Source organism: Embiotoca jacksoni, unplaced genomic scaffold (genome assembly GCF_022577435.1).
Source record: "Embiotoca jacksoni isolate LCO1_2020_lvr unplaced genomic scaffold, fEmbJac1.0.p SCAF_55, whole genome shotgun sequence".
In the NCBI taxonomy this organism is placed as follows: domain Eukaryota; kingdom Metazoa; phylum Chordata; class Actinopteri; family Embiotocidae; genus Embiotoca; species Embiotoca jacksoni.
The window spans coordinates 656,916-673,805 of record NW_027185409.1 but is presented as its reverse complement, the minus strand read 5'-3'; the positions used below and the strand labels follow the sequence as shown (position 1 = coordinate 673,805).

Genomic DNA, 16,890 nt, shown 5'->3' with positions numbered 1-16,890 from the left:
TTAGAGATGCAAACACGGGTCCAAATGCATGAAAGACGTGCAATGCAACATTAAACTATATTGATAGAAACTGTAATGTTTCATTTTATAGCTCGTTTGAAAATATATCAACATGCAAAAAAGGCAAATATACCTCCAAGCACTAATGTCCTGCACAATTTCTGTCTTTTTCTATTTTTTTTTCCGAGCAATGTCTGTTATTTTTCTGTTTATGTAAATATCTTGCGCAGATTTATGGCGAGATAATAAAGTTCATAGTACATCTGCTTGAAAACAGCCTGAGGCGCAACTTCAGCAGCAAGAGAGGAAGCGACTGTATCTGTCACTGCAGAAGTTTTACGAACGAGTTGAGGACGGCGTCTTTCTTTCTGTGACCGACACGATGTTGTTGGAAGAAGGACGAAACTTAACATTTGTTCAATTTCTCAAAGACTCCATCTTCGGCTGAACTTTGAATTAGACGTGTTTTCCTCCCTCAAAATCTATCCAGCGGTCCATTTCTTCGCGATGTACAGTTGTAAGAAGTTGTTTTCTCACCAATGTGCCCACGCCTTCAGCATTTTATCTCACGGTTCATTTACCCGTCGCAACGCAGAGCCCAACCCTCTTAAAAAACCCACTGGAATAATTACAAATCTCAGCCTGGACGGACGTATTCAGGTCGAGCGTGACAGCTCTTGGCCAGATCTCGCTTTCATGTATTTTGTACCGTAATGACACTTTTACAAATATGTTATCTGCAATTCCCATATTGTAATTAAACACACCTTTATTCAGTTAAACAGGATGGTGGTTTAACTGCAGCATTACTAGCTTGTGTGACTATTAGCTTTAGATAGCCTACATTAGCTCATCTTAGCTAACAAAAGGAGATATAGTACAACTGACATTAAGGGTGCGATGACTCTTCACTTTAACGACAGTTACACAGCTTTTTTACATTTTCCTGTAATTGTCACAGTTTTTTTTCACTATACAGGACTTCTTATCACCTGAATCTTTTTTTATTTTTTTATTTTTTTTAGAGATTCTCAGTTTTCTTGTGCAGCTGTGTGTCATATAAAGATTTAAATGGTTCTGATTAATTGATGCGGGTTTGCATCATCTCCTCGGTGCCATGGGAGCTTGTCTGCTTGTGTGCGCTTGCTGTATTATTCAGGTGGCTTTAAAAGCATGCCAACTCAATTACAGAGGTTTTACTAGAAGTACCATGTCCTGTCCTCCTACCTCAGGAGTAACATCTCAGCTCGGCGGCGGGGAAAGCCTCCCATCCTGGACGAAACTGGGAAAGTCGAGGGCTTTCCGGTGCATCGCAGGAATAAAGCCTTCGTTTTTGGCTCAGTTTAGATCATTGTTAAGGTTCGGTTTTGTTATAATTTTGTAGGTTTTATGTAATGGGCTCTGCAGCCATGTTTCTATTGACATTTAAAGCTTCTGTAACACACCATAGTTTTCATTCTGGGTTATGTACAATCTAATTATCTCCCGCTTGATGCTTTGTGACTTATTTTGTCCTCAGGCCCCAAAAAAATAAAAAATCAGGCCACGCTTATCATATTCCATCTTAAAGATATTTAAACTTTGTCAGTTTGTAACTTTTTATATTTGAATCGTGAGACTGAAAGTCTGTTACAAATGAACTTTCATGTTGTTTGTCAGGTAGCACTTCGGGTGACGCCGTGTTTTTGTGCAGCGGTTCAGGATTGCAGCAGCGACTCAAAGCGAAGGGAGAAAGTGTTTTTGTTATACTGTTTCATTTCATTCAGCGCTGACTCAGCAATATCTACCCCATTTGTTTCTTCAGTCATTTTCCTTAACGCAGCCGTGAGAAAGACATCATGCTGCAAAATAACCCTGTCTGATTCAGTGCCACAGCAAAACATGTATTTCTATCGTTATCTTGATTCCACTGCATGCAAAGCACTAAATTTAGATTTTATAAAGTCGCTTGCTAAGTCCCCTAACACTGATGACTAACGTCAGCTGAGTCCAGTTTCGGTGTGTCTCTTAAAACTTTACCAAAGCTTTAAACTTCACATCGTCTTGCTCTTGTTGGGATTTGCAATCGTCGCTAATCCCTTTTTCGCTTTTGCGAGCGGATTGAAGGCAAGAGAGCAGTTTGAAGCTGGGAGGCCTTGATAAAAATGGCCAAGTTGGTACGCAAAAGGTCAGCATGACAGACAGAAAGTAGTAGAGACAGCACTTTAAAAATGACGATCACGAGGAGGTCCGCGAGGTAATCTAGCACCGGCAGGGACTGGAACAAAAATCGTTAAAGATGCTTTTATCGTAAGATATTTTATTAATATTTCCAATCGACAGTATCAGCCAAAAACAAACATTGAAAATGAAAATCATGTCATGGCGATGTTACACAAGAGTTATAATGAAACAGGATGGTTTCAGGCGAAATACAGGCGGAAAGAAATCAACATCAGCTCCATCACAGATTATAAATGCGATCAATTCAATCACATCTGACTGCAGTTTTGTCTTCGACTATATATCGTATCTAATGCAAAGTTGAAAGAGCGAGGGGGAATGGAGAGGGGGGGGGGGGGTCGATGAAGCCGGGGGTCAAGGTTCAAGGGATTATGGACAGGTCGAAAGGTCATTTCTGTGGCATTTTTGGAGGGTTGTTTTTTTTTGGGGGGGGGACTTTTGGAGTTGCAAGTTAGGCCCAGCATGGACGGGGATGAGGTCAGAAATGCTACATCTGGGAGAGCTGAGAGGAGAGTCTGAGGGTGAAAAGCTAAGAGGTTTCATACAGGTCACGGTTCGGGTTGAGAGGTCAGGTGGCAGGGAATCGGGGTCGAATGGGAGAAGAGCAGTTTTGCGTGCTGACGGTGCACTTTATCATTCCTTCTGAATTTGTCGCTTTGGGAGGGAGGAAGTTCGGGGGAATGATTTTTTTTTTTGAAGGGTAAGGAGGTGTCCGGCACATGCACCTGGTATATGTTGCCACTCAGCTGGAAGTGGGTGTGGTCTCAAGGAGAAGAAGGCAGGGCAGGCAGAGAAAGTAATGGTATGCAAACAAGAGAGGAGGAAAGGTCACACAATGGGCTCCCTGCACAGGACGATTTCCAGCTCGCCGCGGTAGAGCTTCCCTCCGTCGGACAGGCTCATGATGCTCTGCTTGTAGTCCGACAGGTTCTTCTGGTCCATGTCCTGAAGGACAGACGGGGTAAAGCAAATTTAAAGGTTACAAAGAGCCTTGTTCTCGCTCTGGTTTCACTTCCTGGATGTCTGCTGGTGTCGCTACAACCGTTCGTATTAGGGACGGGAATTTCAAGCAAAACTACTATTCGAAATTCGCTCTGCACTATGAAATCTTTCTTTTAATAGCTTTTTAGGCACATTACCGCCACCTTCTGACGGGAGTAAAGCATTACAGCTAGGCACCAGTAAAAAACGGGAAATGTGGAAGAAAATGTCGCACGTACTCATCGATTTTGGAGGAAGACTATTCGAATATTCAAAAATCCGTGACCCATCCCTAGTTCGTATCATTGAACTACCACCATCGCAATGGTTGGACTACATTTCGAAACAGTAAGTAGGTGTATTAAAAGCAGAAATCAATGCCAGGAAAGTGGAATTATGGCTGAATACACACTGTACGGGCCAGGGGATGCACCGGTCATAGCCACCTTCACTCTTTATCCCCCCTCTCACCTTCTTGTGTGACTGGTAAAGGTCTCGTAGCAGAGCGTCCAACTCCTGCTCATCAATGTAGCCGTTACCATCCTGGAAGAAGTTAAAAGAAACACGACATAAATGTTATTTTCAGTTCCTAAACACTCAGAACGATCTGGGAGGAAAAACACGATTATTCAAGTCTACGACAAAGACGTGAGACGAGGTATTTGAAGTGGATTTCGGCTCCCTGTGACTTCTTTCTGTTGAAGTTCAAGCTTAAAGGTTTCTGTTTTGACTCTGGAGGAGATCCAGCGTGAATCATAGATGGTGCTTGACTCGCTTACAGATGTGGACTTCCAGGCGTTGTTGGAGTGCTCAGTGCTTCATCACTGCATTAGAGGACGACTACTTCTTTATTCTCAATGGTCTTTTTAAAATATAAAAACCTTCATTCCTTTCTAAACGGAGCACCAGTTACGGTCTGTTTGAATTCTTAGCTCCTCGGGGTTTTTTTGGTCCTCTGCTCTGCTGCTTCACTTCATTCAGCATTTCATGGCAGCAATCATGAATCATTAATCATGAATGTGCAGGCCAAAAGATTAAAAAAAATAATAATAATAATAAAAAAAAAAAGACTTCCCATTCACAACTCACAAACTGTGTTTGGGTGGGGTGGGGGTGGGGGGTGGGGGGGTCAGCTGCAAAGTCAATCTGGAGCTTTTGCTAATTAATGAGTTATGTCTCACGGTCGTGTTTAGAGAGCGTGGAGCTTGAAAATAAGTCCAAATTATTGGAAATTTGTCCCCTGGCAGCTGGCACAAAACCACATCTTCAGAGCCGAGTGTCTTGCCAGTCTTTTTTTTTTTCTTTTTTTTTTACTTTGGGAGATGTTTACAAAGCCAAGCTGAAGTGTCCCAGATCTTGGGAATAAAGTGTGAAATCTATTTATTTTCCCTTTAAGGATGAAAGACCCGGCCCTCTGCAGAGCTGTGGGGCGGAGGGTGGGGTCGGAGGAGGGGGCGGGGGGGCAGCATCAGGTATCACCCGGTCCGTCTAAAAGTTGCGTGCCATCTTGTATTTTAGAACATTTTTCGAGTCCTTGCACAGTTTGAGGCCGCGTTAGTGTTCGGTTGGCCGGCCACACTGTCGCCCTGCCCGCGATCTCTTGAGGGCCAGCGGCTGCAGCTGCCCGTGTTTCAGCCGCAGGGACTCGGGGCTCATAACAAAATAATGAAACTAATTACGCACTCAAATGGTACTGGTCCATTCGCAGCGGGTGTCCACATGAGTGGACTGCAGCGGCTCATGTATAATTGAACATTCAAGCACCCTGTACTCTGCATGTGACCGAGAGAGAAAGTGCAAGACTTCAGTTTCAGCCCCCGAGACGTGACCATGCACGCAACACCTCCCCCACCCCCCCCGTCTCCATCCCCCACCCCCCCTTTCCACTGCTGTGACGGACTGCTCTTCTCCTGACATCTTGCTCTCAAACTTTATTGCTTAAGTTGGAATAATAACCAAGCGCTAGACAGGAGCAAGAAATCAGAGTAACATAAAAAACGCTGAGCTTGAAAGGTTCATTATTGGACATGGAAATGGTAGTTTGTCAAAAGTTCCATGCGCGGGGTCAATGAACTTACTGGAAATTCTGTGCAACTTTCAGTCATAGCTCATGGACTTCATAAACAGAATAAGACAAGGGGATGTATTTTAACAAGCGGAGCAGACGGTTTGAAGCGCATTGTGCAAACTCCTGCTAGTTATGTCGATCATCTGAGCTCCAAGTACGGCGCTAGGGTTGTACTTTGTCTCTTAATGAAATCATAGGTGTGCTATTGATGTAACATGGACAAACCAATCAGAGGGTAATATCCAATTCAACCAGGTGTGCTTGCACCTTCTGGTATTGCTATCATAATGGCAGATTTACCAATTAGTAGGAAAGTGCTGTTTTTCTGCAGTAGATGTTCACAATAATAATCTTATCATATTTGTGATCTTTTAGTCTGTGGATCTTGTGCTAAGAAGTAATTGTCAAATTAAAATTTTTGCAGCCATCAACTAATTGCCAGATACAGAATATTTACATGCCAGTTATTACAAGTTTTACTTTGTTTGTTTATGTTTTTGTTATTGATCAGCAGGTGCAAAATCATCCACCTGAACCCAAAACAAACCTCGACCCGTCTACTGGAAGACACTCCGGATTTCACCCTTCAACACTGGAGGTACATTTTACTCCATATTCACTGTCTCAAAATAGCGAGAGTGGAAACGGCATAAAAATATGATGTGAATTCCAGTAAATAAATGCCGAGGAGGCGTGTTTTACTCAAACATCAAACAATCGTTGCATCTTTGCGAAATGTTTGCGTTGTGAGTTTTGTAGCTTTTCCAACGAGCTCACTTGAATCAATAATCCACTTGTAAATCAGCTTTCAAAGATTTTAGGAACTTCTGCTCAGACAGCATCAGAAAGTAAAACATTTATTTCAGTTTAAATGTTCACTAAACTGAAATTAGGGAAATATGAAAAGCGTTTCGCACGTGAGGTCACAGCTAACGACCGAGCCAACCGGGCACGTCGAAGAGTCAGCCTCCTTATATCCACCTGGATTAAAGCTCGTCCCTCAGGCTGACAAAACTCTGAACATAATTACAAACCAGAAAGATAATTCAGCAGATGTACAGCCTGCAGCTCTCTCCTCCGCTCGTTTTGCAGACCTTCCTCACCGATTCTAATGTGGAAAATATGGCCGTTAACTAAACTACCGGTCAACCACCCTGAGCTGTTTACAAAGGGACAGGTGTCCCCAGCACGACTCATTTCCCTGCGGGGAGCGCCTTAGGTAAATAAAAGAGAACAAGGACTTTGCATATTCATCATTCATTATTTTGAACTGCACCGATTCATCCAGACTATTGACTCTAGCTAGCATTTGTTTATTTTTCTATTACAGTAGCACATTAGCTTTCAGACACAGTATTTTTTTTTTTTAACGAGTCACTTAGCTTTTATTTCACTCAGCTAAATTCGATGTGCCCTCCAACATTTATTATCTGAGCGTGTGGTTTCATTAGCATTCAACAGCCAAGATCTTTCAAACGTTACAACACCGCTAAGACAAAGTAACCGACCGGCCGAATGATATTTAATCTCGTCCATCATGGAAAGAACCAGGGCGTTATTTCTGACTCCTCTTTTAAATTAGACCTGCAGATTAGATCTGATGATCCTTCCAGCTCAGAGTTTTAGCTCAGATAAAGCCCTTCCTTTCTTTCACACCTTGAGAAGGACACTTTTGGTTTTTAATACTTCGAGGTCGGACTATTACAGTTCTTTGTGTGTTGGAATTGGCCGGAAAGCTGCAGCAAAGCTCCTGACCTTTTAGTTTTCCTAAGAGCTCCAAAACTTTGTAATTATCAGCTTTAGCACCAGTATTTAAATGTCGACTGAAAACTGATTTATTTGCGTTGGTATTTCCAGATTAGCCCCAATTTTAGTTATATTTTTACAGCATTATTGACAACTCATGTAAATCTACGGGTGCTTTTTGCCTTATATTTAATTTGTTTTTAGTTCTAGTTGTGTGTATAACCTCTGGTCAGCATATGTTATGTGTAAAAGTTTTTTTTCTGACTTTTACTAAATGTAATGATGTATGCTGCATTGTCGCTGACACCAATTTATCCCAGAGTACATGAACGGAAAAACCCCAGGAGCCCCGGCGGCTTTACAGGAAGACGCATGAAAGAAAGCGTCCAAAATACATAAAACAATTCAATTCTAGTGGAACAAAAAATGTGTTTGGGAGTGTGTGGAAAGTAGCTGACCACCTTATTTATTCCCATTTCAAAGAAACGTTGCCTACCTTGTCGTAGTATGTGAAGATGACGTTGAACTCCTCAGAGGTCAACTTGACACCCTGAAAAAAAAACAAGGTTTGACTTTATGATTACCAAGCTACAAATTGCAAAATAAAAAAAGCAGAAATCGCAGTCAAAAAGTGTTATTATTAATATTTAAATATGGAGGCTACCCTGTTTTATGTATTTCACTGGCATTCAATTTTTTCTCCTACCTGGAATTTGAGTAGGAAATTCTCCTGAACGGGGAGAAGCCTGTGTGGAGAGGAGGTCTTCATTAGCGGACACAATAGTCGTTAAAGTCTTTGAATGAACATCAGCAGTCAGAGCGGTCCAACATTCATATCGTGAAAAGAAGCAGGTAAAACTGCACATTACCTCGCCATCTCTGACAGGCCCAGCTTCCCATCTCCATTCAGATCAAACATCCTGAGCTACAAAGCAGAAGCAGAGACGGAAGGGAAGTTTTTTTTTTTTTTTTTTTTTTAGGTATACGCTGTCAAATTGAAGAGAAATGTGGTTCCTTGAATTTTTTTGACACAGGAACAGAACGGGTAGCCAGACGTTTTCTATCCAGGACCGGTAAAAAAGACTGGCCATAAACCATCAAACATTTCAAACAATGTGGTGGAATTTTTGTCTGAAAAAAGGTGTTTTTTAGGAGAATTTCATTAAAAGGAAAGAATATAAAAAAACGAGATTTCATCAGTCCTTACAATTCTTTCAAAGACAAGCAAAACATGGCCTGCTACTGTTAGCCAATGGAACAGCAATTCATTTCCAACTAGTGTGATAATTAAAGAATCTGATTTTTTAAGGAAAATAAATTCCCCCCCAAAAATCTTCGTTTGACGCTCACAAATTTGAGAATTTGCTGCTTTTTTGTTGTGCTTCATGCTTGTAAATCAAATATTTTGATGTTTTAAACAGTTGGTCAGATGAAACGAGTTGTCGTGATCTCACTTTAGGCAGCTCCCTCAGTGGTGTAAAATATCAATGCGAATATTTTTTGACATAAGACTGTTCATCTGAAACATCTTGACAATTTCTAGTTGCATAAATTTGACTTTTTTGAGTTTCTTGAAGACTTTCTCAGTTCTAAGTAAACTCCAGTTGCCTTTGGATAACAGTCAGATTGAACATGACCTCAACATAGTGCGAACTGGTTTGATAAGAGTTTGAACGTAAAGCATGTTCATTTGTAATTAAAAGTTCTGCTCTATAGGTTTAACTGCAGGTCTTTTCAGCCTGAGCTCCCTGTTAGAAAACTGTTTCTCCACCAACACAAGCCACTGCAGTAAATGCTAAACCAGCAAGATCTGAATGATATTGGATTTGTTATTTAACAGGAGATTATCAGACTAATCCCCAAAAACTGGCTGATTTCACCATCTGAACCGTCTGTGAATAAACAATAATGAGCGAGTGAGCTTTGAGGAAACCGCCTCGGAAAATTAGGTCAGCTCAGCTCCAGGGCTTCTAGGAAGAAGCAGATGTTGGCACATCTGGGCGGCAAACCCACAACCTGCAGGACATGATGGGTTACGACCACTCAGCCGCACAGCGTCGCTGCCACCAACTTCACGGGCCTCTGAGGTCCTCCGTGACAGATGGACGTTGGACAGAGACCCTGTGTTTCTGTAGGATTCACTCGTTTTAGTTTTCACCATTTAGAGAGAATTTTAGACATTTTTGCACCACTGAAAGCCTTTTTTTTTTTTTTTTTAAGATGAGAGCACGTTATTTGGAATAAAAGTGTCTTCTTGCATCAGGAAGCACAAGAAGAACCTTTTGGATGAGCTGCTACCTCAAACTTTAAGACGACATTGTGTATTTTTGCTACGACTTTGGGCCTCCTGTTCCTGATGCGTTGCCTAAAGTTTGTCCGGTTGTGCTGTGCATGAAGCGAGTCTTACGATGGTCTTTGTGTACTCCTCCAGCTTCTGGTCGTCGTAGTGTCTGTTAGCTTTCTGTAGCAGGTCTGACAGAAAGCCCTGAGGACAGAGACGCACAGATGAGAACAAAAAACAGAAAGCTGCTCTGCCTCATCATCAATTTCACATGAATCTGGTGCATGACATGTGCAGGGTGTAGCTTAAGATTCAAAGCTACCATCCAAATCACTAGTTTAAAGATGTATTCACATTTTAGAATCCTGAAATCATCTTTTAATGTGAAGAAAAATGTGATATAAAACAGAAATCTCACTTTAAAAGTGCTGTAAAGTACTCAAACCCTTTTCTTAACCAATAATAGTAAAATAAATATTCATGCTGCTGGTATTAATGGTAGGATAAAGTAAAAATAAGGAGATTAAAGTCTGGATTTGTCTGTTTTTGTGTTTGTTTTTTGTGACAAGTGAAGGAAATGGTAAAATAAGAAATAGAAACAAAGAAAATATGAGACTTTAAAGACAGAAATTAATGAAAAAAGGTCCAAAAAGAGAAGAGACATAGTATTATTAAATTATATGATGATTTATCAGTTTATCTTGTGTTTTCTCTGTAAAATCCTAATAACAGTGAAGAGTAACTGCAGCCATGAGTTCCAGTAAATGTAGAGCAGTGAAAAAAAAACATACATTTGAAATGTACTCGAGTAGCATTACGTCACACGTGTTACATTAATTGAACTTGAATCAATATTTTCTACGTCTGCTCCAAAATTATGCGGCTGTGCTGCCCGAGAGCTCGTCTGTTTTTTTTAAATTTTTTTTTATTTTCCAAAGCTTTCAGAAAGCCACACCTGAGTAACTCATCTGCACCTGGTCAGCCGGAAGAAATGTGACTCCCACAACAACCCGAGCATCCTATAATCTGTACGCGCAATCACGGACCCCCGTTAATGCTCAGCTCGCCGGCGTGGGGGGGCGCGTCCACTTTACGTAACCTGACACAACATTGAAGTGTTGAAGTGAATAACATTTGTGTAATCGGTAAAGCGTTTAGCATCTGAATCCTCACCTGATTTAAAAAAAACGAATGAAATACTTGTGTTCATTGGAGAATTTCCTGTGAAGCAGCCACTTAACTCTCCTGTGTCAAAGCTGCAAGCTGACTTCACTCGACCATATGCTCACATGTATTTCAAAAACAAAATGAAAGAGGGAAAATTCTGTGACAAACATTTTAAAATGGTCATTGAGAGTTTTAAAGGATATTTGGCTTGGACCTCTTTCAGTTAATTATCCTTTTATTTCGCATTGTCTTTTCTTTTAAAATGTGAAAATAAATATTAGTTAAAAAATGCTTAATTGGGTTTGTTGCGAAGGCTTAAATGAGCAGATTGCTAACTCTGAAGCTGCCTGCAGCCTGTTAGCGTAGCTTAGCATTAAACGGCTGGCGTGGCCTCTGGTCGAAGGTTCAAAATCAGTCCAGTTAGCATCTTAAACTCTAATTACCACGTTATATGTTGTTGGTTTAAACAGTACAAAACCACGTTTGCGTTACGTTGACAAAAAAAAAAAAAAAGTTCTAAATTTGTTTCAGTTTCAGAAATTGTTTTTCTTTTTTTCATAATATCACTACCCTCCCATGGGTTTGTACATTTTGTTTTTTACCGACAATGATCCCAATATGCCCCAATATTATATCTTTCGGTTTCTCCCATTCTTTCAGTCTAAACTAAGCTAAGCTAATCGTTTGGGGACTCTAGTTTTGCATTTAGCCACACAAAAACATGCAGAAGATTGTTTTTGTCACTTTCTTCCCTTCGTTTTTATTGGTGCAAACAACCCAACATGTAAGAGGAGGGGCGTAACATGAACATGCATACAAAGTAAGACATATTGTTTACACTTAAATCATCAGTGAAAGGTTGGGATTATAGATTATAGCAGTGTGTTTTGTTTGCTTCCTATTTGATGGTTACTGTTTGGGGTTGTTGCTCTGTTAATGAACGTGTGTTGATGTGCATATGAATGTGTGTGGGAGGGGAAAAAGGAAGAAAAAAAAAAAAGAAATAACACAATAAGTATGAGAAAATAAACAAATGAATAAATAAAAGGTATTTGTAACATTCTCAAATAAGGCATTGCGCGTCATCCCGGCCCGGGAAAATGTGCGCTAATACTTTTTTGAAACACTTCTGAATGTACCGTTGAGCGTGACACTTTATTTACCTTCAGTTCGTTTGATTCGATGTAGCCGCTGCGATCTGTGTCATATCGCCGCCACGCCTGAAAGAGACGCACACACAAAAACAAAAGACGTTTCGGATTGAAAGTATTTTCTCAGCACAATGAAGAAGCTCCTCTCCGGAGTGATTTACATTTCTACCCCTCCGAATAAATCGATCGACCAGCGTGCTCTTTAACAGCGCCGAGGGCCTTCACTTTTCTTTTTCTGTTTTCTTTCTCTCTCTGGCTTGAAGGGCAGAATTCGTTGTAGAGGGTGGGGTGGGGGTGGGGGGGGCACGACCACCGAAGCCTCGACCGTCACTGTAATCACAGTTTCCAATACGATCCCGTTCGCCCACATAGGGGGGAGAACGAGAGACGAGCGAGGGAGTCATTTTAATGAATGTTTTAATCTAGCAGCTGTCCCTGTCCAAAGAAGGGCTCCTTATCAAAGATGGATGGCCTTCTCCTTCTCCTTCTCCTCCTCTCTCCCTCCCTCTCTCCCTCCCTCCCTCCCCGCCCTCCCTGTGCTCCTCCTCGTCCTCCTCCTCTGGGCTCTGCAGAGAGGAGCTACAGTGGTGTTATCCATTATATATGACTCTGAAAATAGAAGGTTCTGCTTCCTCATTCTAACCCTTTAAAAAACCTCTCTGCCCATCCCCCCCCCTTCCCCGCACCCTTCAACAAAGACTGATTAACACCCCCCCCCCCCATCCCCGCCCTGTTTTATGTTCTCAAAATCCCAGCTCTCAACTTCCCATCGACATTTCATTTTACGTCCTCTCTGTTCCCACTTTCTCTTTCTCTCGTTTGCCCTTTGTATCCGCCCCCCCACCCCCCACCTCCCAGAGCACCCCCCCCCCCCACACACTTTTTCGTTCCTTTCTCCTCCTCTCATTTCATTATTCCTCCTCAGTGTGACACAGCAGACAAGGACAAGGCTCTTCCCCACATGTAATTGGTTTCTAATTGGCTCCATTCTTTCATTGCAGCAGATCTAACATGAAATCTGACTTTTTTTTTCTTTTCTTTTTTCCATTTCTTATACTCTGGAGGTATTTCGTGGATTTCATTTTTATACTCCCTCTCGGCACATATCTTGCTCCGGCTCTGCAGAGGGCTTTCTGTTACACCTCGTATCATTTATTATTCAAAATTCCACAGCAGCACTTAAACTTTAGAAATTTTCAGCCATAAATGATTTCTTAAACATAAAACTTGGACCGAACGGAGGAGATATTCTTCTTTTCTGTGAGGTTTTGCTCGTAATTAGTCACATATTATTAATTTTCTGTGTCTTTTGTGTCCGTTTGACCATTTGAAAATAGTTTACTAGGCAACATTAATGCGTGCACATTTTAAAATTTTCATTTCATCTACGCCAAAGTAAATATCATCAGCTGCAGCATTTACCAAATATAGAAAAGACATTTTAATGCTTGCTAATCATTGTTTTGTGTTTCTAACTAGTCTTAGGACAGCTTGTTTAAATGTATAGCTATGTGCTGGATATTTTTCTATAAAGTTAACCCAAATTTTCATGTGTTATTCCGTAACTAGTTTCATGTTGTGCAAAAATGCCTTCTATCAATGCCGCAGGGGGGCGACAAAGTTTGAACGTTTCTAATTCTGCCAGTGGCAATTTAGGGTGAAACATCTCTGGGCTGCTCAGGGGTCATTTGGGAATATTTCTTACTTACTAGTACATTAATATCTTCGACATGAATTTTTTTTTTCCCGGCTAAACACATTTTTTTGTATCAATACCTTAACTTTTTTTTTTTTTAAATGTTGTGAAATCCATATTAAGACAAAAGGAAATTACATTACACACTACAGTACAAATCTTTCCATGCAGTTTAGAGGGGGGAGAGTATAACCCAGGTTGTTTTTTGTCCTAGCTACAATTAACAGATGTTTCCTAAATGCCTTTCAAGGATGCTATTGCTACTCACGACTCCCTGAAAAGCTAGCCGGCTGCAAACAGAGAAGCCTAAAATTATGCAACTCAAACATGTATGTGGCCACGTTTGAAAAGACTGAAATAAGGTTTCGTAATGTAAGATTTACCTCATTTATAACAATGAGTTGTGGTTAGCGAATTATCTATTCATTGTTTATAATGGATCTACGGCTCGCTTTGTTTTTTTCAAATCTCAATAGCAAATAGGTTGCAACCATGTTAAATAGTTTTGTTTAATTCCAGTGTACTCCAGTTTATTTCACTAATTAGTACACCTTCCAACCATCCGGAGGGAATTAATCTGTGAAATTAAGCCAGTAGGTAGGAATGGGAACACGAAGACAGGCCCTCCACAGCTGACTGACTTGGCTTTTGTAATGTACATCCTGGGAAATTATATTTTACAGTGAACAAGAGGCTTCCGGACAAAAAGTCCAAAAGTGCTTCAAGGAACTGATCAAACGACAGCAACAGCTTTGCATAAAATATATATATAAATATAAATATATGTATATATATATATATATATATATATATATATATATATATATATATATGTATGTACTGGCCTATCCATGCACACTCAAAAAAGCACTCTTACCGCCATGAACTCGGCGCTGGAACTGACAAACTGTCTGAAGCAGAGCAAGAAGTTCTCTTCAGTGGGGAGAATCTGGGCCAGCTGGAGGGAGGAAAAAAAAAAAGGGAGTGGTGAGAAACACAAGATGGTGGAAAGAAGAGATGGAGACCGCGGAGCTTTTTGTCTCAAATGGGAAACCCAGACATAAATAATAGAGAGCCATAACCTCTGAAACCAGGCTACGCTTAAGTTAGAAATATTTCTATAAAAAAAAAATAAAGTGTTTCGGGATGCTCAGACAAAGACTTTACTCTGGAAGTTTCTCCCCCCTTCAAGCAACTCAACCTGAATATCATTTGCAGATTATGTTTTTTTTTCATGCCAGCAGTGGATTATTGATGCGGCAGAAAAACCCTCCTTCTTACATCTTTCAAAATCGCACTCTGGAAAATGGTAAAATCGAGGGAAAGCAATATCCCAAACCGACGCTCCGCGGAGACCGTCATCATGAAGAAAGCATTTACGCAATCGATCGGATTATTGACCGGTTCTCTCCAGCCTCTCACTTCTACTGTATTTTTGGCTCCGTGAATGATCCTCGCTTTCTTTTTCCTTTTTTTTTACAACTTTTTCTCACAATCCACTGACAGCAGGAAACCTACATCTTTCATCTACTCTGTTCTGAGTTACTTTTCAGTGATGCAGCAAAAATCCTAAACAACCAATGACTGCAGCCCAAATACAAGAACTCCATCCAACAATTTAATCTCATTTTAAAAACTGAATATATTCAGCTTCTTTTCTTTAAGGATTTACAGAAATAATTGGACATTTTAAACTAGCCAACAAATAGTTGCACTTAGATAATTTAAAACCACAAATTGTTCAACTTTTTACAGATTAAATGAGATATAAAACATTTCTTAAAGAGCGCCATCCAGATTTTCGTAACTTTTTCATACCAGTGAACAGAACCAGGCTGTTTCTAGCCTTGCAGCTGGAAAGCTAAGCTAAACCAAATAAAGTTAACTGCCTGAAACTTTAATCGTGAAACATAAAACTCAAGCAATCGCCAACGTCTGCTTTTTGTAGTTTTTGGTGGCACCTTATGGCCATAAGTATAATTATACATCAAGTCATTCCGACCCAGCGATCCGATTGGCAGCTACACCCGAGAGTGATATCAGTCTTTTAATCTAATAGTTGAATAAACGCTTCCCTTAGACCTCTAAATGTCGGGAACGCTCAGAGTTCACGAGTTTTTGACGTGTTTTTTGACGTGAACAGAAATGGAGGAAGCCGTGAAAAAAAAATCGTCTGGGATCGTAAGTTTCGCGAGTCGTATAGTTTTTCATCATAATTTAATGCGGAAAATGTTGATCTTTTCCAAACAGCCTCATCTTTTCCCTCCATTACGTTACCTTCCTCTGTGGCTTTTAGAGGCCGTCCACATTGTCGTTGCCTGTAATTGTCGCACAACTTAACCACTTAAACGCAAAGCGTACAGTCGAAAATGACTTCCCCGTGTCGTAACCACAAGTTTGCAATTTCCAATTCGAAGGGGGCGCAAACTCTTGGAAAGAAAGCAAAGGATCTTATTTCCCCAGAATGTCAACCCTTTTCCGAGCGTGAAACTCCTCCCACTTCTTACCTCGGACATCTCAATCCGTCCGTCTTTGTTCTTGTCGAACTTCTGCATGAACTCCTTCATCTTTTCTCTGAATGTGGGGTTTGTAGGGTCCTGGAAAAAAAACATTTGTACCCAAATGTAAGTGAAACCTGAGCGGTCAGTCGGGGGCAGGATCTGATTTTTTTTTTTTTCTTCCCCTGAACTCACCACGCCTGCTCCTCTCCGGGCCATCTCCAACTCCTTGAAGAAGTTCTCCAGCTCTTTCCCCTCGATGTAGCCATTGCCTGCGAGACAGACGGGACTGTTACTCCATGTTTACCACGACATATTAAACCTCACGGTGTCACACGGATCCCAGCGTGGCTCGTTTTGTTTTTCAGTTTTTCCGCTGGCATTGATTCATACACCTGTAACTGTCTTCCCTCCACCTCTAACAGATTACACTATTGACCGACACCATGCAAACTGATCGCTCCTCCTCGACTCCCCGCGTTCACAGGGTTGTATGCCAGCGAGAGGCCATATGTGGAAAATATATTTTCAAGGTGACGATCCTACGGGCCAGCTTTTCTTTCTTTTTTTTATATTCCAGATCAATAGTGTATTCAGCGGAGAGAGTTTGGCGAAGTCGGATACGGGGAAACAGCCTACGGTGATACATATGAGTGTATTTTCTCGAAAGTGTTGGCTTGAATTTTAAAAGATTATCTGAAGTTGTGACGGTGATGATATTTTTTTGTCAGGAAGCTTTTAATCCTTCACAATACTTTCAATCTGACGTGTCGTTTCCTGTCAGGTGGTGCTTATCCCGACATGATCGTGGATGAAGTCGATTCTCTTCTTTCTCTCCGTCTTGCTTTCTTCTTATTCTCGGTGTTCTGTTGCAACGACGGTACGCCTTCAGAGGACCAACGAAATGCGCCCGCCTCACCCAGGTACCATGTGAACCAGTGCCAACATGCTATCAGCCTCCCCCCCTCCTCCCACACCACCACCACCATCACCCCCCCCCCCCCCCCCCCCCCTCTTGAACGGCCGGACAGATGGCTCCAAACGATGTGACTCGCTGCTTCAATAAAACCCTGGAAGGC

General features: G+C 41.2%; 2 protein-coding genes across 2 annotated transcripts in view; one reads left to right on the top strand and one right to left on the bottom strand.

The window, feature by feature from the left end:
• Positions 1–16,890, top strand: part of hydin (HYDIN axonemal central pair apparatus protein) — a 103,249-nt gene that overhangs the window by 6,734 nt on the left and 79,625 nt on the right. The window lies entirely within an intron of this gene.
• calb2a (calbindin 2a) overlaps positions 2,283–16,890 on the bottom strand; it is an 18,020-nt gene continuing 3,412 nt past the window's right edge. The window contains exons 2-11 of the mRNA XM_069172749.1: positions 16,007–16,083; positions 15,821–15,910; positions 14,191–14,271; positions 11,630–11,686; positions 9,426–9,503; positions 7,888–7,943; positions 7,725–7,764; positions 7,515–7,568; positions 3,676–3,747; positions 2,283–3,168 (exon numbers count right to left, since the gene is read on the bottom strand). Coding sequence (XP_069028850.1) covers positions 3,052–3,168; positions 3,676–3,747; positions 7,515–7,568; positions 7,725–7,764; positions 7,888–7,943; positions 9,426–9,503; positions 11,630–11,686; positions 14,191–14,271; positions 15,821–15,910; positions 16,007–16,083 — 722 coding nt within the window. The 3' untranslated portion in view covers positions 2,283–3,051. The remainder of the gene's footprint in view (positions 3,169–3,675; positions 3,748–7,514; positions 7,569–7,724; positions 7,765–7,887; positions 7,944–9,425; positions 9,504–11,629; positions 11,687–14,190; positions 14,272–15,820; positions 15,911–16,006; positions 16,084–16,890) is intronic.